Here is a 23071-nt window from a genome sequence, read left to right as displayed (position 1 = left end):
TGTCTGTTCAGATTATACAATACAGTATCACTTGTGTCCGATTACTTTACGAATACACTGTCTGTTCAGATTTTCCACGTGTATTCAGTCATGTTGTCTCATATAAATTTGGAACATCTCTCTCCCTATGTCTAAGTTGTTCATAACTGCTGTCACGTGCAGACATATTCGTGATGTTTTCTTCTCTTTCCTGTGCGCCTATAACGGCATAGGTACCGTCTGAAAAATGACACAAAGCAAGTACACTAAACTGCATTACATATGAATGTTGGTTTAATGATTGACTGTCAGATATAAAGATAAAAACTCTTTAATTATTTCATATGTTCAGCTATAGTCAGTTCATGTTATGATATACTTTTGTATGTATTGAAAAATGGTATTTGATAAGTTGAGGCTATNTTTTTGTTTTTAGATTTGATAGAGGTATCCATGCAAAACCTGTTTCTGTCCGTCGTTCTTGTCCAATACTCGGTAAAGATATATCTGTCATAGTGGTTGACCTCGTGGTGTTCTGATGGATCATTGAACGATGTCTTCTTGCCTGTACAATTATCACGATGACCAGAGCAACAATAACCACTCCAAAGCCGCTACCTATACCAACTGCTGCCGCATTGAAGTCATCTTCTTTACATGGTAAACTGACAACTACAAGATATGTGATATATGCATAATCCTATATTCATTTTGTTATTCAGAAATGTTTCTTAACAAGTTTTGACTGACATTGGTCAATACATTATGTTCTTCATTAAATCTATTGAACACAGATTACATTTTTTGTATCATTAACACCATTCAAGCATTACTATCTTAATATTTGTGATAATATTTCAATTGATTTAATCGAGCTTTTGCAGCTCCAATGTTCCCTGGTAACATCAGTTTTGTAAGTAAATAATGTTACGAGCATTTGCAACACACACTCATTCATGAAGCTGTACATTATGCACCCATGTGTCTAAAATGGTACATATACTGTTACTCTTGCAAGATACATATGTTTCAAGCATATGATACTCTGTATGTTTTATATTATTTAAAAGGGAGCCAATTTGAATTATAAACAATTTGATATAAATACATACTGCAGCGATAATAAAATATAATATATATGTATCCATGCATGTAATTGTTTGCCGCACGACTATCTTTTTCAAGCTTTTATTAGTCAACTTTATGTGTATATGCCTCCTTTCTAACAAAGGTCCATGGTATATGTCAGTATTCAGGTCAATTATGGAATGTGTTAACAGATAAAGATCAGAAATCACATTCCGCATGATATTCAAAAAATGCAGGCGGACTTTAAAATAATCCCGTAAAGGACTTCCAAGAATTCTAAGGAGTCATTATAAACATACGAAAACATGATTTTACCTTTAATGTCACACCTATGGCCAGTTAGTCCATCTATACATGACGTCATACAGTTCCCAGTGTCTTTGTCACATCTCCCATCTTGACAGTAGCCACACCTGTCTACACATTCGCTACCATGGAAGCCGGAGACACACTCTAGAGACATCATTATGGATGTAATCAATAGTTAATGATTCGTGAATTTAAATTGACATGATAGTGCAAATAAACCGCATGTTTCGGAAATATTTATTTGCCTGTGCATATCAGATAATAGCATTTATTTGCCTTAGACTACTGCAAACATTTGCATAAACCATGCAAGTAGATAATAGTTTCGCCATAACACTGACACTTAAGTAAAAAAGCAAAAGAAGACATAAGATAAGTTGTATTATTTTGACAAAAACATGGTCAGATTTAAACCTACCCACTTATCAGAGTCGAAAAGTCATTCCATAAAACATGTTTTGAATTTATAGTTAATAATACGTGGTGGAGATGTATCAAGCTGTATATCCCAANGCCTTGAACTTTTACATAAGCAGAGATTGTCGGACTGTTACTCGGTACTACTTTTTACCACGAAAGTGAACGATCGTGAAAATAAAGTATGTGTATCCTACAATTTGAAAGACACTTGATAATTACTGTCATAAGTACACGAAGATGTATAACTATATCTGTTAGGGAAATCCTCTTAGTCACGAAGCAATCATAAATGAATTTTAATGAATAACTGAAATGATACGTTAACTACTGTGTTTCTTTTTAAATCCATCTTAAGCTGTAACATGTTAATACACAATATACTGTAATATACAATACCTTCACATTGTCCACTGAACTGACTACACGTGTTGTCTTTACATGCGATGGGACATCTTTGTTGGCACGTGCTTCCGTGAAATTCTTGTTCACATCCTGAAAAAGGCACCAATATGATCGATGTCTAACCTATGAGTTCGGGAATAAATGACCACGGACATAGTTAAGGCTTCTAGCTATAAAGTTCTAGTCTAGTCAAATATATTTTTTATGCTTTTGTAAATCACATCTTTAGGATTTGGTCTGGTCAGCTAGGTTTGTTTATCTTGACAACTGCAAATATCATAATAGTGCACACGTCCTACGGTCAAATACACAAATATTTTCAGTTCTTGCTTTCTAAAATCAATCATTTTTAACTACACATTCGTTCAGAGGACATTCGACAATGATATTTTAGATAGCATGAATCATAATCTAGCGTACGTGTACAGAACCCGTTTCCCTGAATACACAAGTTGTCTTTGCAGTAAATGGAACACGTCTGGTCGCAGGTGTTCCCATATAACCCCAGAACAAATTCGGAAACTATTAAATAAAGGATAGCTTCTGTCAACACATACTTGTTTGCTTTTAAATAAGCATACAAAAACTGAACAAATAATCGAATCAATCATTTTAGCTTAGCATGTTATTGCAACCAAAATTTTAAACTAAATTAAAAAAATTGCTAAACATGCTTTATTTGTATAATTAAAATAATTGTTCATCTGTTTCTCTAGTTCTTCTGTGATCATCTTATATAAAAAAAATCACTTCAAAAATTTTGAAAAAGAATATTCAACATATTGATTATTTCTAATCACATTTTCAAATGCATGACAAATGATTCATTGGCTGCTTGTATACATTTGATATAAAAATATAGCTATGCATGACAAATGATTCATTGGCTGCTTGTATACATTTGATATAAAAATATAGCTAAATGCCAATCATGAAGTTATAACATTTTATCAATATAATTATTACCTATACAAAACCTGTTATCTTGGATACAAATGTTGTCTTTACAATTGGTAGGACACGTCTGAGTACAGGTACTACCGTGATATCCGGCTAGGCATTCTGAAGTATTATATTGGCAAAAAGTTCTTTAAAATAAGTATACTAGTTACTCCTGATCCAAAACTTAATCATTTTAATTGTGTTAATACTGATAACTGAAGCGAAATGAAGCACTAGGAAAATACCTATCGAGCAACTAGTTATGAACTCAAAAAAATATTTCTGAAAAGCAGTAACGACATGTTGCTTTGTTTATATATCTCTGAATTACTTAAGTGTATTACTGTTTGATGCACAGGCATAGTTAATTTAACTTGTTTCACAAGTTATGTTGTGTTCTCATCTAAGGCATTGCTCATCATATCAAATATAGCGAACATATAATGAAATGCATCCAATACATAAAGCGGTATATATACAACGAATATCTGGCAAGCGTCAAATATTTATTGTATTTTTTTTGGTTCTGTTAGGCTTATAAAATCTTGCAATTTTTCCATACAAAACTTTACAGATTAAATAGTAGATTTCCTGCGTTGACTATGTCGCAAAACAGGATGTATACACGTTAATACAAATTATCTTAATCATAACTAAATTTCAATGTAGTGCCTTTGTTTCAAGTTTATGTGAGCAAGTGTGGTACAATTGATTGGTATTTAGTGTGAAACTATATGTCACGATTCAACTCAAGGATTCAAATGCGTGAACATATTTTGTTAAGACCTATGTTTTGACCTTTTATGGGGTTTTTTTCAAAATGTATCATCACTGGTCCATTGCTGGTAGAGTGTATTTAAAGCTAAACTTTTGTGGTATATATTTCTCGGTTTTTACCGCCTATTTTAACACATCAATGAATGGATTTATCCCTTATAATTTGTTTTCATTTCTAATTTTCACAGATAATTATAGCAACAAAGGAAATATGCATAAAATATGTTCAACATATAGGTAATCTTTGAAGCAGTAACGGCGTCAGTTCGTTCTACTTTATATGACATTTAGAACACTAGGCATTTTTTCACTATTAAGTAAAAAGAATGGTTATAATACATAGAAAAATAAATACAACCATAAGCACGAAGAATATACATTTTTTTGACAAAACTCTGCCGTCACTTATAGGATCACAATTGATGGGAAAAACAGAACAGCTTAGATATTAGTACATACGACTGCTATTTCCAGATACATTTTCATAGTTAGCGTCTATGTAACCAGAAAACTGGACATCTCAGTGTCGTTCAAATCATACCTTGCGCTTGTGAAAAAATATCTGCACGGTTACAATTTTTACCTCCTAGTTATATACAAAATAGACATATTCCATATGAAACACTCATGTAGAAAATGGGTGTTTCCTAGCTCCTACTGTAAAGTGTTATATCACTTTCTCGTTATATATCATCGTGTATACTAATCAGAATTATTATCGGAACAGTCTAAAATTAATTAACGGTAGCAAATATTTGGAAAATATATATTTGATAGTTAATGAAAAAGAAGTGTATCCCCCTTTTAATATTTGATTACTTACGAATGCAGTTTCCAGACGATTTGTCGCAGACCGGATCGACACAGTTCGGGGAGCAGGCGACACAAAGAGGACCGAAGAAACGGTCTACACAGCCTAATTAAAAGTGAACACGATGTATTGATAGAGTATATCATGAAAATGATAAACAAACAAGGACTTTATATATTTTCTTAAACCACTGTAGAATTATTAAAATTTAAATAATATTAACTTGTGCGTGTATTTGACAATACGTACGTAAAGGCTACTTATTCAATTTACATGTACTGCCAGATTTAATTCCACCCAAGGGGAAATATTTCACCTTATAAACTAAGAGCCCCCGAGCACTAACATCCGGGCAAACAAGAGATATAGTTGAAATAACTGAATTCGTAATTGTTATAAAGTAAATAAACCTTATATAGGATTACAATACTTATCTTATATGGTATATTATCTCAAACCTGGTTGCAGACTGTGTCACATCATGAGGAAATTAGGTAACATAAGAATGTTTTAAGAACAGTTTTATGTATTCACGAGGGAACAATTAGTACCAGGGGTAAGCTTCTGTTATCCCTGAACACATTATAAACTTTTCGGATAACAGGTGTCCAGCGAAGCCATCATGTGAGAAAATAGATAAGTACCAATAGAACAATTGAAACTCAAAACTAAGATATTGAAATATAACTTTAATATCTCAAGTCACTTCTACCTATTCCTTATTATCTCCATATATAGTTAAATCTTTAAGTTGATAAAACAAATCATTACATTGATATCTTACCTGTACACACACTGCTATATTGGTCACAAATTTTGTCTTGACAGTTATTAGAACATGACTGGTCACACTGGCTGCCATGGTACCCATTGGCGCAAGCTAGAAAAGGGCATACAGATTAGGACATGCGCTTCGTCAAAAATTGCAAAATAAATTTAAAGAAATATCTAAAATATTATGAAAAAACAAGTTTAAATGGAAGATTATATACACTATTTATTGAGAATATGTACAAAACATATTGGTTAATGTATACATGTATTAAAATACCATCAAAGGGCTGGGTTATATTCCATACTCATAATAAGCCACAACTGGATCGGTATATATATACTAGAAGCGAATATTGTAAACGTGAAGTTTATGAAATATAATCTCAGCAAACTCTATTTACCTTTTTGTTTTGAATAATTTGCTAGCACAATTGATTATAATGATTGCCGTTATAGAAACAAATGAGAACTAGAACACTGACAGGTCTGTAAGGGCCCCGTCTTGTGGCAGTATATCTCCCATAATCATCAAGAAGCAATATGCCCATATAGCTGAGTATGACGTTTTACATTTGGACTTCAAAAAGAATCGCAAGGATGCAAAATATACATTTTACATGTACTATGATGTGAGTCTTGTTTCCTTCCATCTCCATATTTGGTGGGCTAACAGAAATGTAAATGCCGGTGCAATACTCATTTGTTAGCTTTTATTTGTTTTATTTCACCTTAAATACCTCCTCCATCAAGAGCCAGGGTCATAGTCAGAGATCCACTTTGTCTTTGACCTTTGGACCAAAATGACCTTGACCTTTAACCTCGTGACCCTGATCTTTGATCAGTTGACTTATTTTTTATTTCCGACCAACTTTGCTTCATAATATCATAACAAAATGTTCATCAGTGAAAAGATACAAAATTGACCTTGACCTTTGAGCTAGTGACCTTGCCCTTTGGTCAAATGACACCTTGTTTAATTCCCACAAGCAATACTTCAAAGTGTCATGATGAAATGTTCACCAGTGAAAAAATACTAAATTTGACCTTGACCTTTGACCCAGTGACCTTGACCTTAAGTCAGTTGGCTCTTTGCTAAATTCCAACTAACTTAGCTGCATAGTGTCATAACAAAATATTCATTAGGGAAAAGATACAAAATTTGACCTCAACCTTTGACCCAATGACCTTGACCTTTGGTCAGTTGCTTTCTTGTTTAATTCTGATCATCTTTGCTTCATCATGTCATAACAAAATGTTCATCAGTGAAAAGATGCAAAATTTGACCTTGGCCTCTGAACCTAATTACATTGACCTTTGACCTTGGCTTTTTACCTCAATGTGTATTTTTATGAACTGAACATCTTGACCAATTTTCACGACGGACGGACAGACAGAGTGATTACTATAGGGCACCCGTATCTCCGATACGGGTGCCCTAATACGTAAGATTAGAATTAAAGAAACACATTTACGATTATGCATAAGACACATATCGTCAACAATTTGAGCATTAATGGTTATGAGTCCTATTTCATGCATTCGTGAGAGCCCAATATTCAGTCTTACAGTATAGTATAGTATAGGCTACTGAGGCGGATATTGATTAATCTTTGTCTGATAGTGATTTATGTCTAACAGTCATTTTTCATAACGAGAACGCTAGTTGGATATTTCGACATACAACATTCTACTTTGTCATTAATACATTTTGTGTTCAATTGGTAAAACGGGTTTCTGTAAACCTAAAATGAAATAATGATTTTCTATCAAACTAAAACAAGAGAATGATATGTAAACAACATATATTTGTTACAATATAAGAAATGTAATTAAAACAAATCATGATATTGTAAAAGGAACGTAAAATAAAAGACATTCGGTACGATATATAGTATGCAAACTATACCATACAGTTGTTTCGTCTTTTTTGGAATTATCGATGATTCTAGGAAAAATGAAGAAACCAAATTGGTCTAACTTCTGTTGAAGCAGGGAGGTGTACAAAACACTTTAATGATATTTATTTCAAAAGAAAATCTTTGCAAAATAGTTTAAGATAAATGACGAATTAAGTGAGTATATTCCGTGATACTACACAGTATTATGATTTTTAATGTCGCGGCAAGCTATGGAGTCTCACTGCACTCGGCTACTTAAACAATTCACGCCAACACAAATGTACTATTTGCCGCTAGCTCGCCGAATGGACGTAGGGCGGTGGGCGTTTAATGAATATACAACGTTATATACCACTAAATATATACATTTCAAAAATGTTTCAAAAACATGATATGGCCGACTAAAATGTACACATGGTAATGTGGGCTGAACAATGCTTCATGTCTACGTTCAAAAATGTATATCTCCCAGTCTGACTGTGCGAAAAAAAACGATATAACCCCCGGTCATCGAAATCAACCTGCACGCCCAGGAAAAACCGGGATAGCCCCCGGAAACCTGTATCCAGAAGCGGGAATAACTCTTACTTCCTTGCAAGCCCGATTTCTGCGAGGCGACAGTTGAACCGCTGTCATGTCCTACCATAATCTGAGTGGGGCGACTGGAAATGACACCTGGGTCATACACACTATCGCCAGCGTACCTGGTACACGTCACAGCACGCGGCCGCTCGTGCGGGACTAGCCCTAGTGCCGCACGAGACAAATTATTCCCGCTATACTGCGAACCGCGGGAATATTTAGATAAAATACACTGCCATAGTGAATGAAATACGAGGTAACACCTGACGTTAGTGACAGTGATATTAACTTCCAGATCACAAAAAAGAAAATACTCGTCGATCTTTCGACGTTGTGTGACTTATTATTATTTTAATATATATTTTATATCACATAGGAAAGTTAATGAACGGGTACAATCATATTGTTTACGCAATACACATAATACAAATATCTTATCAAATATGATATACTGAAATGTACATTAACAGGGGAAATTGGATAAAAGAGTATACAGTGCTATTACGACGTTTTCAATTTAAAAAAAATCCTAATTCATTAAATGCCTTAATGTTTTGAGTATTAAATAGCTGAATAAATTATAAAAGTAACACTTTAATATAAAATGAAATTTATCTTCAATGTCATTTGAGTTACATAAGTTACAAAACCTTTGATATCTATGAAGGTTTCCATATCTTCCCTGTTCAATATTTAAATTATGCGAGGTAAGTCTTAAACGAGCTAAAGTCTTTTTATATGAGTTATCAATTGGTTTTATTAATATGATTGCAGAGAAAAATGATCGATCAGAAGTCGATAAAGGAAACCTTTCCGAGTTGTTTGGATGTTTGCTAATATATCCTGCCGGTAAATGTCGAAAAGCCTTTGCTCAATGCCTTTATTAGTATTTCTGTCATTGCTAACATTGTCCCCAAAGGTAAGTTAATCCCAATTTGTTAAGTGCAGTGCGGATGTCTAAAATCCAATTATCAATTCACAAAATTCTTCTCTCGTAACATGTTTTTGAAATTTAATAATTCGCAGTTTTTAATTTTAGTTCATATTTAATAATTTTCAGTTTTCTACATAGACACTGGTAATCTTCCTAATTCACAATAAACTAAATTATTACAAGTAAATGTACTCTTCTTGACTTCAAGTAGCCTTTTACAAAATTGTGTGAGTATCTTTTCAACATCAAGAGCTTTATGAAAGCCCCATACTTCTGCACTGTAACTTAAGACGCTATTAAAATAAGTGTCGAATACAGAACATTGTGTTTTGATATCAATATTATGATTTTTGAACTTATTACAAAGCGCATAATATGCCTTATTACCTTGATCTGCAACTTGCTTTTGAATAACATTAAATTTAAAGTTGTAATTAACGAGCATGCCTAGATGAATTAATTAGTCGACGACTTGAAGCTCTGAAGTTTCATAAAATCATTTTTCGTTGTTTCTTATCCTGCCACCATTCCTGAAAACTTCTATTTTCGTCTTATCAGTGTTCGAATTGAGTTTGTTATAACTTTTCTGGCGTTTCTGCAAATAGCACCGTATCGACAGCGTACATAAAATGTTAATCAAATTAATTTCGATTGATGGACAATCTTCTTTTATAAAATGAATTTCACAGTTATTGACGTACATGGAGTATAACATGGGTGACAGAATTTCCCACTGAAAAAGACCGATTGTATTTGAAAACAAATATGAATAAAAACCATTGTGCTTTACACACGACTTAACTGAACTATACAACGATTGAATTATACGTAACATTTTCCCTCTAACACTCTGCTTGATTAATTTGCACCACATACAAGATCTGTCGATTAAGTCGAAATCTGTCTTGTAATCAACAAAATAACAGTTAAGTCTGCCACTATCTTTACTTAAATATATATTAATCAATGTCTGAAGGACAAATAAATGATATCTCACAAAGTTGTTGTTGATATTGATAATCAGGATAGGTTGTGACACAACAACTCTGCATTTTCCCCGACTCACCGCCATTTAAGATTTGGCTCTTATCAACAACGCGTAGTGATCTGAGTTGATATGACGGGACCTTTATGAAATGGTTACATTATGATAGTAATTTGGCATACTTTATTAAAAATATGAGCTAAACTACCTACCTTATTAGGATATAAATTACTTCTTCTAACACTATATCTATGATGTATACATGTACCGACTCATATTCCGCTACGAACATATTTTCTGAACAGTTTACTTTGTATTATCGATCAGAATGAGTGCAGGGTAAGAATATTTTCAGAAACAGGGTAAGAATATTTTCATTTCAAATCAAAATTTTAAAACATTCAAGTAATGTATAACAAATGGATCAATTATCATATAAATAAAACGCAAAACAATTACATGTTGATATATTCGCAAGTCACATAATAGCCCAAGAAGTAGGAAACGATTGCATCCTTGTATGAATGGTTGCAATAATGGATTTGCAAAATATGATTTCCATAGCACATATTTGAACTCACTTCAGCCCAACAAACATCAAATAATTGCTCTTAAGTAAATCTAAGTACATATGCTTGTGAAATAAAACGTTTAAATAAATAATACAACTACGATTTTGAGAGAATAATTTTGAACTCGTTTGAGCCAAACAAGCATCAATTAATTGCTTTTAGGTAAATCCCAGTACAAATGCTTATTTTCGTTCTAGAATGAAATACAAACACTTCAACTGATAAAGGTTAGACATATAAAACGATGTTACTTTCAGTCACAAGCATTCACGTTTGAAGAGCAGCATAAATAAGACATTGCAGAAGGATATATTTCCCTTTTTGGGAGTGGTGGGGTATGCACTGAATACAAATGCAATTATGCCAAGGTTTTGTCTGTGCTGATAGAGTAGACGAGGTTCAGATTCAGATTCATTCAGATTATTTTTTTGTTTAAATCAGCACAATCGTCTTCCGTGATATCAATATATGAGGATTCAAACAACTACAACTTTAGCCATAAAAAAGCAGAATTTCGAACTACCCATTTTATGGAAAATACTATCTATGTCAAGGGGATTTATCTTAACCGGAAAACTTCCTGCAGTGCTATCAAAATATTGATATCATCGATCGTAACATTGCCTACGTACATATGTTCCTTCACAAAACCGTTTACGTGATTACACATTTACTCCTGACAGTTTGTTCGACATGGCAGATCACAACGGTCGCCATAGTACCCATTGACAAAAGCTGAATAGGCACAGTACATACAATAACTGAATTTTGTTTCAACAAAAAAAAATACTTTAATTTAACAATTTATTTCCCTAATATATGTATAAACTACACCACACGATAAATTGAAAACTGACATGTGTTCTGGTACTGTAATGGTGGTCGATTGTAATGGCTGAAAGCGAGACAACCTAAGACGAACAATGCACAATTCAGTTGAGCCCAGCAAGACTAAAACAATGCTATAATGTAATTTCTGTTACTTATACAAATCACTGTATGTTAATCATAAACCCACCCTGAAAGTATTGTATGTTTTTCATTTTAGATACCGGCATAAAGACGTTTTACTTACCTGAACAAACACCAGACTCCACGTTACACAAGTCATTTAAACATTTTGTTGGACATGCTGTACAGACAAGCCCAGACTTATAAAATCCTGGCGCACAGTCTAAAAATAATTAATCATCGCTGTTTATTATAACGAGTGTATTAACTAATGACTGCTGATACAAAGTATGATATTACAATTATCAATGTGATAATATTGTAGGAAATTTAAAAGTTACATGTACATAACAATTAGTATAACTTTATTAAAGACAATGGCATTTCATTGAAATTACAAATCAAATATTGAGAGAAAGATAAACAATAGTAAACACTTATCAGTAAACATTAGTGAATTAATTTGTTTGTCAAATTAAGGTTTATCTCATTTTCAAATGTGTAAATGACAAAAGAAAACGGCACATTTTCCCCACCAACGTTTCACTGAATTAGTTCTTCAGATGCATAGCAACATTAATATATAGTATTGATAAAGAGACAATATTTGTACAAAATGTAACGTCTTCGTTTGTCAGTAACACATTTTTATATATTTTACTGGCGTTTTGTCAGTTTAAACATTTTGTAAACATCAATATTAACACTCGTGTAATGAACGTTAATAAATCTACTCAAATTGTGTTTACTTACATGTACACTGACCGCTGTTAGGATGACACAGGCTATTAACACAGGTTGTATCACAGTTGCTATCACAGTTACTGATGCCATATTTTCGTACTGGACAACCTAAAATGTGTATCCCTTATGATGCAACGTGTACAAAACATTCGTTCCCTTCCTTAACGATTTTTATCCTTTTATGTGCTAAATAAAGCAATATTGTACATTAAAATAAGAATATAGTTAATAATATGACTGAAATCATGTGATCAGATATAATGTGCTTACAATTAATTAAAATCGATTACACTGTAATATTAAATGCGACACTTTAATGACAATTACTATGCCTGTAAAACAAGTTAACATAATTTTGTCTCTATTTAACCATAGCTTTCCTGCACTGTAAAGTGGCTACTGAAAAAAGGATATCTTGAACGACCTTTAGAAACAATACTAATTTGCAGCAGATGCTCATTGACATGTGAGCAGAAGTCATTAAGATTTTTAAGACAGCACACATATTTTGTAATTAGAAATATCATTTTTTTATTAAATCAAAATAAGAACTTTGTTGATTTTACAATAGGTATGAAGCCTTTTTATCCAACTAACTTTTTTCACTATTGTTGGAAATACAAAAGAACCCACAAAAGATCTTACTCTGGGAGTACCCGGAGAAATAAAAACACGTGGTCGGGCTAGTGACTCAACACCTTTTCACGTCCGATCGATGACACTCCTGCAGGTCGGGAATCGAGAAAAAGAATACACCTGTTTGTTATCCTCTGCATGTATCGTAAGATGCGACTAATGTTGGAACCCCCTCCAGAATTGGGGATTTTCGTTTTTGCCCTCTATTTTGGGACACAAATTCAACCAAAATGAATCTGCTGCACTGCTTGCAATATTTGGGATCTTTATATTTCTCTCTACCTCTAACTACCTTTTATATCTTGGCAATGCCTCGCTTTTGGCTTTAAAGTTGAATGTTTTCCCAGGTGAGGAAGGCAATGGATTCTATCCCCAGGCTGGGACATACGACATTCCTCAAAAGTGGTAGGTGTGCCTCCCTGCTTAACGTTCAGCATTTAGGGTGATGGCAACAACTGGTTTACTCGTTGTCAGTATAATGTGACCGGGCGGAATGCTGTGCTTGGTGCCTTCGGCATGGTATTTCAGTGAGATGGCACTATAATGTCGGCATCAGATCCACGCTATCAAACGGAGGCAATTAAACCAACATACCCTGCCCCCAGTACACCTACACCCATGCATGCATACACAGCACAATGGAGGCACGTCTTTAAATGACCATAGCTGTTAATAGGATGTGAAACAAGATAAAATCAAACCAGTCAGGGAATAGAACCCCGGCCGCCTTGCTGAAAGACGAGTTATTTTATCCACTACGCCAACCGACCAACCTTTCTATCGTGTTGGAATCGCTAATAAGATTCTTGAAATTTGTTCGGTAAAGGAGTAAGGATACTTAATAAATACTATTGTTATATAAGTATTAAAATGAACAAACAGTTATATTGAAATATAAATAAAATATGAATATTAGTCAAATTAGGTAGATTTTTTAAATGCACATGTTGTGTGATTGTCAATAGGTACACATGAGAAAAACAGCTCATTTGGTTTGGTTTGGTTTACTTTTGTTTAACGTCCTATTAACAGCTGAGGTCATTTAATGATGTGCCTCCATGTGTTTTAGTGTATGCGCGCTTTAGTGTGTGTATGCAGGAGACAGGGTTTGTTGGTTTGCTTGCCTCCTTGTGATAGCGCGGATCTGATGCCGACTGTATAGTGCTATCTCACTGAAATGCCATGCCGAAGGTACCCAGCAGCTCATTTAATACTACTCCAATATTTTCGAAATTCTTTTTTTGTCGTAAGATTTGTCTCCCTTTTGCATTACTAAGTGAGCCATACCAGCGAAAGGTTTTGGTTTTCTGTTTTTCTCACAATCTTTGTCATAAAGTTAGTATTTAAACGAGCAGATTTCCACAACCTTGACGCGCACGTTACATCGTGTTATGAACCTCAGTCTGATAGCTTAGTGCTAATATATATATAAAAATGACACGGCAAATATATTTTAGATTTCTGATATTTCGATATTTGAATTGGAGTAAATTTGCTTAACACTCATAACAAATTACCAGGAACGAAGCATGTTATTTATGTTAAGCAAATAAAATCTCAACTAACATAGCTAAATAGCAGGAGCTTAAAAGGGCACGAATGACAAACACACACAATACAACAAAATGGAGACTAAATATATCATACGACGAATCAGTGGATCACTACTATCACGAAAACACTCACCATAAACCTGTACTTCACATAGCTCCAGTATAGCTTGTGTAGAGTACCAATTGTTACTTTTCGTTTGACGGTCGACGTAAATTGTCAGGTATCGGTTGTTGCCTGTACATGTTGTGATTCGTGGAGTTAGGTCAACCATACATTGTGTAGAAGTTGCGTCGTTATAACAGCTGTCACTGTTTCTCCAACCTGTTGTATTTGACAGGTATATCTGATAACCAGCGAATCGAGCTGTCTGAAATGGTCCCTCATCTGCATGTTAATAAGTACAAGTTTAAGTATATTGATATTTGGAATTCAAATTTGTTTCGTAGCTGCTTTTATTCCATAGAGAATAATACATGCCTTTTTTTCATATCACACCCAGTATCAACCCGAGACTGCAATATCAGCCCAAGGGCTGAAGGCCCGAGGGTTGATACTGGGTGTGATATGGAAAAAAACGTGTTTTATTCTGTTTATTACATACTTTCTAATAAAAACTTCTATCTTATGATATATTTTTCTTTTAAAATATTGAAAAAAGATTTTTTTTCAAAAGGGGTGTGAAACGGCGGGGGCTGATACGGGTTTTGGGGTGTGATTCGGCGAGGGCTGATACGTGTTAGGGCAATTGTGTCGTATCGCATAAACAAAAAGACAGTATTTATCGGTAAGTATGTAATAAATTAATATATAGTATGTATACTGTCAGACTACAGTAGCCATTTCTTAATTATTTCTTTCTTATACTTGATAACTGGTTTTCAGTGTAATCTAATTTTTCGCTGATTTTAGCTGTAAAATAATACAGACAAAAAATAACGGTTAAATAAATGATAATGTATACTGCATGCAGCACGAATGCTGAGTCTATTCTCATCATTGACTGTGTTTTCTGTCGATTTTTCTCCGGAAGACTTATTTATGTAGTCGTTACAACCTTTGTGAAGCACAAGATTCTAACAACAGATACGTGCTGTGTTTTTTCTGAATAATCTGCCATATTATCCCATGTCTAAACATTTATCACTACATTTACATGTTTCTGTCGAATTAGTGTATGAAGATATAATATCAGAGATATGAAGGTTTTCCCCTGAAATGTATGCATTGAGCTAATGATGTCTAGTATGTGAATTCAAATCTGCAGGTATAATACCATCTTAATGCATTCAATTAATTTATGATAGAAACATCTGAAACAGTTTCATATGAAAAAGTAACCCCGGGTAGTTTGGACTGACTTATCTCAAATTTGTCTACAGTCTGATGTTATGGGAGATAAACATTTAAGGTGAATTTTAAAAATTTCTTTTTTTTCAATCAAACCCTTGCGTATGGAAATGCTAATGTCTGTATATTCTTACTACATTTGATCAATGTGTTACTATAAATACAGGATATCCCGAGTGTTTGACAAGTGATCAGATGGGCATGTATCGCTCACCTGCTATTCTATTTCTTCGAATTCACAATTGCACAAATGTAAACTTAAACGTTTGTCAAGCGTACACTACACATAAAATATATTCTTCCAACAACCTCCATATCTTTGTGTGGAAATTTGACATAATACATTGTGGCACTTTCCACATTTGCAAAGATAATTCGTTACAGAAAACAAAGGGGATATCTTCGCAAAACAATTGCTTGATGTTACCAACACTTGTGACATTGGATATATGTCAATGTCATTTCCGTTCGCAACCACTTTACCAAAGCGTACCTCTGTCTAATATGTTTACTCTAGGTCCTTAAAGTTCTACGGAAGGAGTCGTTGGTTTTTAATTACATTATTGACTGTTATGACCTAGACTAACTGTGAAATATTTCAACTAAAAATGTATCTGTTGGTTCTTCAGAATATGTCATTTGAGGATTTTTTGTTTTACATAAATGACACCTATGGCCATACAAGTTATTTGTTATCGATTTGTTTTGTAAACCAGAGAGGCTACTGGTAAAATATGAATCTAAGTCAAATGGGTGTATATCAAGATATTACATAGGATGGTACTAATCATACATATACATGAAATAATAATAATTGGGAAGAAAATATAACACTGCATTTGTTTTGAAAATAATGGAAACAACGGACCTAAAGCAGAATTTAGATATAAGGAACATTGGACATTGGCTAGCTATCTCCAACATTATTATTGGTAAATCACAGTTCGAATGACGTCGAACTCTTCAGTCCGAATTTTTTACTTATATCTCAGAGCTGAGCATATGTAAATAGCGAGTAATCGGTTTATCTTTCTGTACGTCCGTCAACCTGTCCGATGTTCGTTTCTGCACCATAACTTGCTGAACTATTATCGACATTAATTAAAGATGTTATGTTTGTACAACTTCCGACAACTAAGGTTGTAATTTAAGAGAAATCTGCGCATATTTTATCTGCATTTTTGACATAATTGGGTAGTGTTTTTCACACTAAACTGTAATAAGACGAACGTAAAAACATACAAATCTGATTGCACCCATACTATTTGATAAATTGTTATTGGATTTGAGTGTAGAGCAGGCTCGATTATGGTAAACATTGTTGAACATTAAGGTCCAACTAGCCCAATAGAAGATGGTGTCATCAAGAACACTAGTTGTAGCTTTGATAAACCACAGTAAAGTTCTGCGATAACATATTTTACCGGTATAAATGCAAAACCAATGGCTTTTTGATCTTCATTTATAAATGAACTTATGATTAAATGTATTATCATAATATTTAGCGTTGTTATACAACAGGAAGAGGACATGTTACAATCATCATAACACTTGTTTTCAATTTCAACGTTTATAACATGTCTAGGTAATTATTAACACCAAATAATGTTATGAAATATGGTATATCGTGATAAGTTCATTTATTAATCTAAGTCACTTTGCCTTTGTTTTCTTTTTCACAAGCTGTTAAAACAAATAACCAGATAATTTTATTATTATTATTGTGGTTTTGCATTGCCATATTAATATTATGTTGTTGCCGGTGTGCTTCTGTACACCCAGTAAAGGAGAACTCTAGCCGCGAATGACCACTTTAGATGATATGTCATAGCATTCAATTGGGTAGCAATAGAGATTGTCATTATTTAAGGTTTCATTCAGATTCAGTACTTATCATAATTTGACAAACTATGTGTATATATAGATATTTCTTCTCCACCTGAATATGATCGATACTGTTGTTATTGGTTATGCAAGAATTCGGGGAATAGATATGTGCCACTACGATATAAAACAAACGCGTGCATGTAAGAAACATTGGAAGCTTAAGTCCGTTGCTATCTTAGATTGAGATGTTTGCACCAATTGTTACGAGTTAACCTAAATATGAGGACGCTAGGCCTAACGCCAATGTACCTAATACGGGACAATACCAACAACGGAACACTTGTGGGAGAGCAGCTCAAGAAATTGGCATGCAGTATTCAAAGAAGTATTGTTATGTATGGAATTTTAACATGACACGTTTATGTCAGTTTTACTGGCGTCATGTTCATTGTAGTCACACGGACAACTTAAGGTAAGAAATAATTACGAAAATATGACTTGCCGCGCAACGCTTATTATTTTGGTATCACTGGCAGAAGGTTCTTTTCCCAAATATAATGCTACTTTGAAGAAAAAAAATTCAGCAGATTCCTGATTTATTATACAAAATTTAACAATGTGTAATTTTCTGCTTATATTGACCATGTATCACAAAAATACCAACGTGCCTTTTAGGCTACAGTTAATACTGTTTCAGAAGCGATGTAACTATAAAACGCTACTTCACAATCTATTTATAGAACCACGTGCCAGGAATATTGATCGGTAATAGAATAGAAAGTGAGTGGTATCTACTTATGAAAAATGTTTGTGTTTTTTTTTATTGAAATGGATACTATAGTATCAGATATATCCATTTTTAACTGAACAGTCCCGCTTTTTGTGAACATAACTATTTTTCCTTCCTTTCATATCAAATGCTGACTTAGATTACCAACCAAGCATTCTTTCTGCATTGTTTTAGTCAAAGGCACGAGAAGAAATATAAAACTATCGCAATCGGTTTTGACGGGAGATAAAACGGAATAAAAAAGTCCTTTATGATAAATGTTAGTAACAGTTTTATGTGTGTAGTTAAAAACAATGCTGCTAGTAACAAATGTACTAACTTTCACAAATTAAACAAAACCACTCCAAAGTATGATATGGTTACCTGATGATTATAGAGAATATTTATTTGTTTACATCACCTCTGTAATATATCTGGATGTATTCGATGACGACTTGATCACCCAGGTCAATTTGCCACCAAGCTTCATTTGGTGTAGGATTACTGTTTGTATGTGAGCAACAAGCACTGTCGAGCTTCTGGGTAGTACAGTTATCTACTACCTCGTCACTTGTGTAAGCAACATCAGTATCTGAACTTTGACTTGTTTTGACTTTCGAATCAAGACTGGTGTTTACTGAAATGAAAAAGAAACACGTTATGGTACAGTCAAGGACAATAAACACATGGATATTGCAAACAAGCGATATATTAAAATTGACTAAATGCTTGATGACAAAATTTCAACGTAGAAGGGAATATCCTGATTTTGGCTTTTCAGGTTTTAAATTACCGACACAGTGTTGGATGTCCGACATACACTTACACAACAAAAGAAATGCGTGCAATCCTACCTGAGGTTTGAGAAATCTTCAATGCCAACATGAAGTATATAATCCGTATGGACTCGGAATAGGTGTGTTTGTAGCTAGTGAGAGTACAACACAGCAGAGTTGAGTAAGGATACAGTAAATAGGTTTCCTCCTTTATTGTCACCTGTCAGAAAGAATCTAATGACTCTGTGGTGTAAGTCTTAATAAGCGACAGCATGGAAACGCAATGTATGAGAAATATCTAGACATTTACACGTAAATTTTTGAATTTGCATATTCTTGAAAACATATATAAAATTAAACTCTTTTTGTTAAGTTACACTTCGGCCCTATATTTTTACATATCCAACGCCCCCTTTCTTTAGGTAACAACCTACTTTACAACCGGAACAAAACTGTAATTGGACACATGCTAAGTGCTTTCATTAAGCAACGGTCTATGCAACCAGCTGCCAAATCGTCTGCACGTTAAATTCGCCATGAAAATATCGATGTGCTAACAGTCAACCCGCCTCAATTAAACTCAACAGGAGAGTTTAAAACATGGAAATAAAGCATGCGATATATTTTCTTTCCTGTACGATATGATGTAGTGCCAATGTTTCCGATAATATGAACATAATATGTATATGAGTATATGTGTTGTACTATTCGGATATGCATCGTAAACATGTCAGCATGTATTCAATTTTATCTTAAATGTAGACAGTCCTATGCAATTTATATGAGACGCATAATCTGTCTAAGTATAAGATATATCATATATAAACATTGTGGTATAACCTCGTCTTTCCCCCGTACCCAAGTACATGTATTAACCTGGAAGTTACAATGAGTTCTGCTCTACTTAACCAGAATGTTTGCAGCAGGTTTACACTACAATTTGCTATGCCTCCGTGTATACATACTTACTTTAAACGTCATTGTTGGCCTGGCGAGTTCAAACCAAAGGTTCACCACATAAATAATGTAATTTGAATATTTTTGATAAAATGTGATCACATCTTTGAACATTTGTTTCAGTGTAATAGTCGTACATTTTAACAGGTATAAACCCTTGCTACTATTGTCTACACACATTGTTTTTGATGAAGAACTCTGTTATCGGGCTTTATTGCATTACATATTGACAATTACATGTCATAATAGTACCTTGGACGGTCATTAGACGAGGTGTAGTTTTCACGTTGATTTCAAGCTTTAGTACCACGGTTCATAGAATATATACAAATTAAGGATAACGTATATCATGTCATTACATTTCATTAATAGTACACATGCAATCGTCGTGTCTACAATGTAGTTTTAAACATAAAGTCTGCGTTGTGCAAGAATTAAGCCTGATAACGTTTTAATAGGGAACATTTCAGAGGTTTGACAGCATACACATGAACTGCATTGTGCCAGGTGTCAATCGCATAGGGACATGCTAAATCATCTTTTAAAGCACCGCTATTTTCATAATAAAATGAAACATAAACAATAATGCGAATGGGCCAGTGTTCAGAACGATTACCATTCGGAAATATTCTAGAAAATTATCATTTCTCAGAATTGAAAATATATTGAAATTGATTATAATATATAAGAAAACGATGAGTTAATGTTTCATTTTTCAATGAATGTATTTTATACAGATTTATTCAGGTATTTATTGAACACCAAATAAGTCTTGATTAAGTATTGTTTTGAAATGGTATACGTACATGTAACTCTATTTTCTGTCAATTTCAGGTTTATATCTGCACCCATCTTTTGATATTTTACTGCTTAAACTAAGATACAGTTATTTCTTAACACTACCACGATAACGTTAATGCCGACTGGAATATTTTACATCATATTAAACAAGATTGCCCCGCTATCTAAATACGAAGATATATAAGAAGTGATGAGGAAGCTAAGTGGTATGGCGCCAATCTGACAATGCGTACCTTTTAGTGAACCACTGTGATAGTCAGGAGTTTATTCAGTGACAGCGTTCACACATACTCAATCGACAGTGAATGTTTATATAATGGGAACACTTGCACACTCGAAGGGGTCGCTATAGCGATGAATATATTTAATCAGTCAAGGCGTGATTTGAAACATGCACATATCAAATACTATTCATTTGAAGCTCATCTTGTTCATAACTGACTTTTGGTATTAAAAATAATACAAACCAATTGTTCAAGATAATTCACGATCAGCATAAAATATCAACAGAATGTATGTATTCAATCATACCTGATGTGTTGACAATCTGAACCGATGCTATGAAGAAGAGAATCGCCAACCACACAGGACACACCTCCATTCTACACAATGTGGACCTTTAATAAGCCGGATGCATGATGTAGTGTATTTCTACCACACATATACTGAACAGGAAATTAAAAAATAGCTCTGCACTTCTTTACCAAACGGATAGTAAAAACTACATTCCCAGTGTGATGCAACTCGATATGCCCATATACGATGATAGAAGGGAGCAAACATGATAATATTACTGAAAAAAGGAAAAAATCATGTGAAGTTTGTTGGCTGTCTTTGTCAAGAACGAATACACAATGAGTAAATTGTGTTTGGCAATTAAGGTTAAAATATATCCGATATAAATATTGCTTGACTTTACTGGGGTTGTCTACAAACTGTCATTACTCGCCAACTGTAATAACAGTTTGTTAGTTCAGGCCTATAAAGACAGATATTTCTAAGCTTTTTTAAATACTTTTAATCGGCTACACGTTCACAGGTTTGTATGCTTCTTATAACTGAATCGAACTATTATCTTCCGTGCACATACAGTCTATTTGCTGAAGATAGCCTCTGTGTAATAAAATTCAATATATTCAGTTGTACGCATTTACAGTGTTTACATTAATGTGTTTTTCTTCCTGCACAGCCCACACAAATTCCGAAAAAAATAGAATGGTACAATTACTCAAATGACTTGTTATACATAATGAAACTTTATCTAAATTCCGGGTACTTGCATTTTAAGCACATATAGCGACTTTGAATATATTATCATACATGTATTGGTCACTTAGGCACGGCTAGTAATCACAGAATCCTGAGTCCCACTGGTATATATGTAGCTCTAGAAAAGTCTCCACCAAGATGCACAGAACAGTACAATACATATGTAGTAAATTGGAATATGTAGTAATTGATCAAGTTTATTATTGGGATATTTTGCTGAGAGACATTGTCAATGACATATATATAAAGGAATACTGAATGCAGGGCCTGAGAATGTGATTGTGCCAGCATGGTGTCTGTGCATAATGGTGAAGTTATTTTCTTTTTTCAAATACATTTGACACATCAGCTCTGTCAATACCTAGCTAAATATATGCATCATCAATCTAGAATATTTAACATTATAGTAGAGTTTCCACAATGGGGATCCGTGACCACTTTTCCCGGACCAAGGTTTGATAGTTGATTTTAGTCAATTTGAGGGTGCTGATTAAAATGAGCTGGGGTGAACCTCGTGAAAATGTGGGCGAACTCGGCGAGACGCGAACATTCAAAATGGCCGCAACCCGTCGTCTGGTATATCAAAAAAATACATATCTTTGCTTTTAGATATCCGTTTTATATGATATTTGGGTCTAAATATATGTTTGAGGGTTTCGGGATTCTATTTATTAGTATAATAACTTGATTAGGGTAAACGTTAAAACGAAAAATGGTCTGTTATTTTTTTTCCTGCCAAAAACCAGGATAACCGCAAGCTGACTGCAAAGGAAAAGACCAGGAAGATACCCTTAATGGTTTGGCTGCAAAGTTTCAATCTTTAACCAGTGTAAATTAGTTGAAACAACCATTGTATGAAATGTCTGGTCAATGATTTTGTTTATTTTGGGTTTATCGTCCTTGCATAAGCCAGAATCATATGGTTGATTGTTTGTTTTTAATTAGTTCAACGTCCTATTAACAGCT

The 23071-nt window shown here is 33.9% G+C and overlaps 2 protein-coding genes across 2 annotated transcripts; both read right to left on the bottom strand.

The window, feature by feature from the left end:
* Positions 1-6: 6 nt before the first annotated feature.
* On the bottom strand, positions 7-1549 carry LOC110448044. The gene is made up of 3 exons (XM_021494079.1): positions 1384-1549; positions 442-651; positions 7-219 (listed from the first exon to the last, which is right to left on the bottom strand). The coding sequence occupies exons 1-3, from the start codon at positions 1532-1534 to the stop codon at positions 89-91; spliced, it is 492 nt and encodes a 163-aa protein (XP_021349754.1). The 5' UTR covers positions 1535-1549; the 3' UTR covers positions 7-88.
* A 388-nt stretch (positions 1550-1937) lies between these two features.
* LOC110447994 (scavenger receptor class F member 2-like) lies at positions 1938-21461 on the bottom strand. The gene is made up of 10 exons (XM_021494010.1): positions 21368-21461; positions 18724-18939; positions 14492-14743; positions 12179-12277; positions 11550-11648; positions 5514-5609; positions 4742-4834; positions 3166-3261; positions 2194-2289; positions 1938-1987 (listed from the first exon to the last, which is right to left on the bottom strand). The coding sequence occupies exons 1-10, from the start codon at positions 21435-21437 to the stop codon at positions 1938-1940; spliced, it is 1167 nt and encodes a 388-aa protein (XP_021349685.1). The 5' UTR covers positions 21438-21461.
* Positions 21462-23071: the final 1610 nt, after the last annotated feature.

The sequence above is a fragment of the Mizuhopecten yessoensis genome, unplaced genomic scaffold (assembly GCF_002113885.1).
Source record: "Mizuhopecten yessoensis strain PY_sf001 unplaced genomic scaffold, ASM211388v2 scaffold413, whole genome shotgun sequence".
NCBI classification, from domain to species: Eukaryota; Metazoa; Mollusca; class Bivalvia; order Pectinida; family Pectinidae; genus Mizuhopecten; species Mizuhopecten yessoensis.
This window is presented reverse-complemented; position numbering and strand designations above follow the sequence as displayed.

Bases quoted from the DNA above. Each gene is read 5' to 3' on its own strand.
- LOC110448044 (XM_021494079.1), bottom strand. From the start codon at position 1,534: ATGATGTCTCTAGAGTGTGTCTCCGGCTTCCATGGTAGCGAATGTGTA. The intron at 652-1,383 runs GTAAAATCATGT...CATATCTTGTAG, and splicing joins CCATAGGTGTGACATTAAAG to TTGTCAGTTTACCATGTAAA. The intron at 220-441 runs GTTTTGCATGGA...GTCATTTTTCAG, and splicing joins AGAACGACGGACAGAAACAG to ACGGTACCTATGCCGTTATA.
- LOC110447994 (XM_021494010.1), bottom strand. From the start codon at position 21,437: ATGGAGGTGTGTCCTGTGTGGTTGGCGATTCTCTTCTTCATAGCATCG. The intron at 12,278-14,491 runs GTGAGTGTTTTC...TACACATTTTAG, and splicing joins ATGTGAAGTACAGGTTTATG to GTTGTCCAGTACGAAAATAT. The intron at 11,649-12,178 runs GTAAGTAAACAC...AATTATTTTTAG, and splicing joins TAACAGCGGTCAGTGTACAT to ACTGTGCGCCAGGATTTTAT.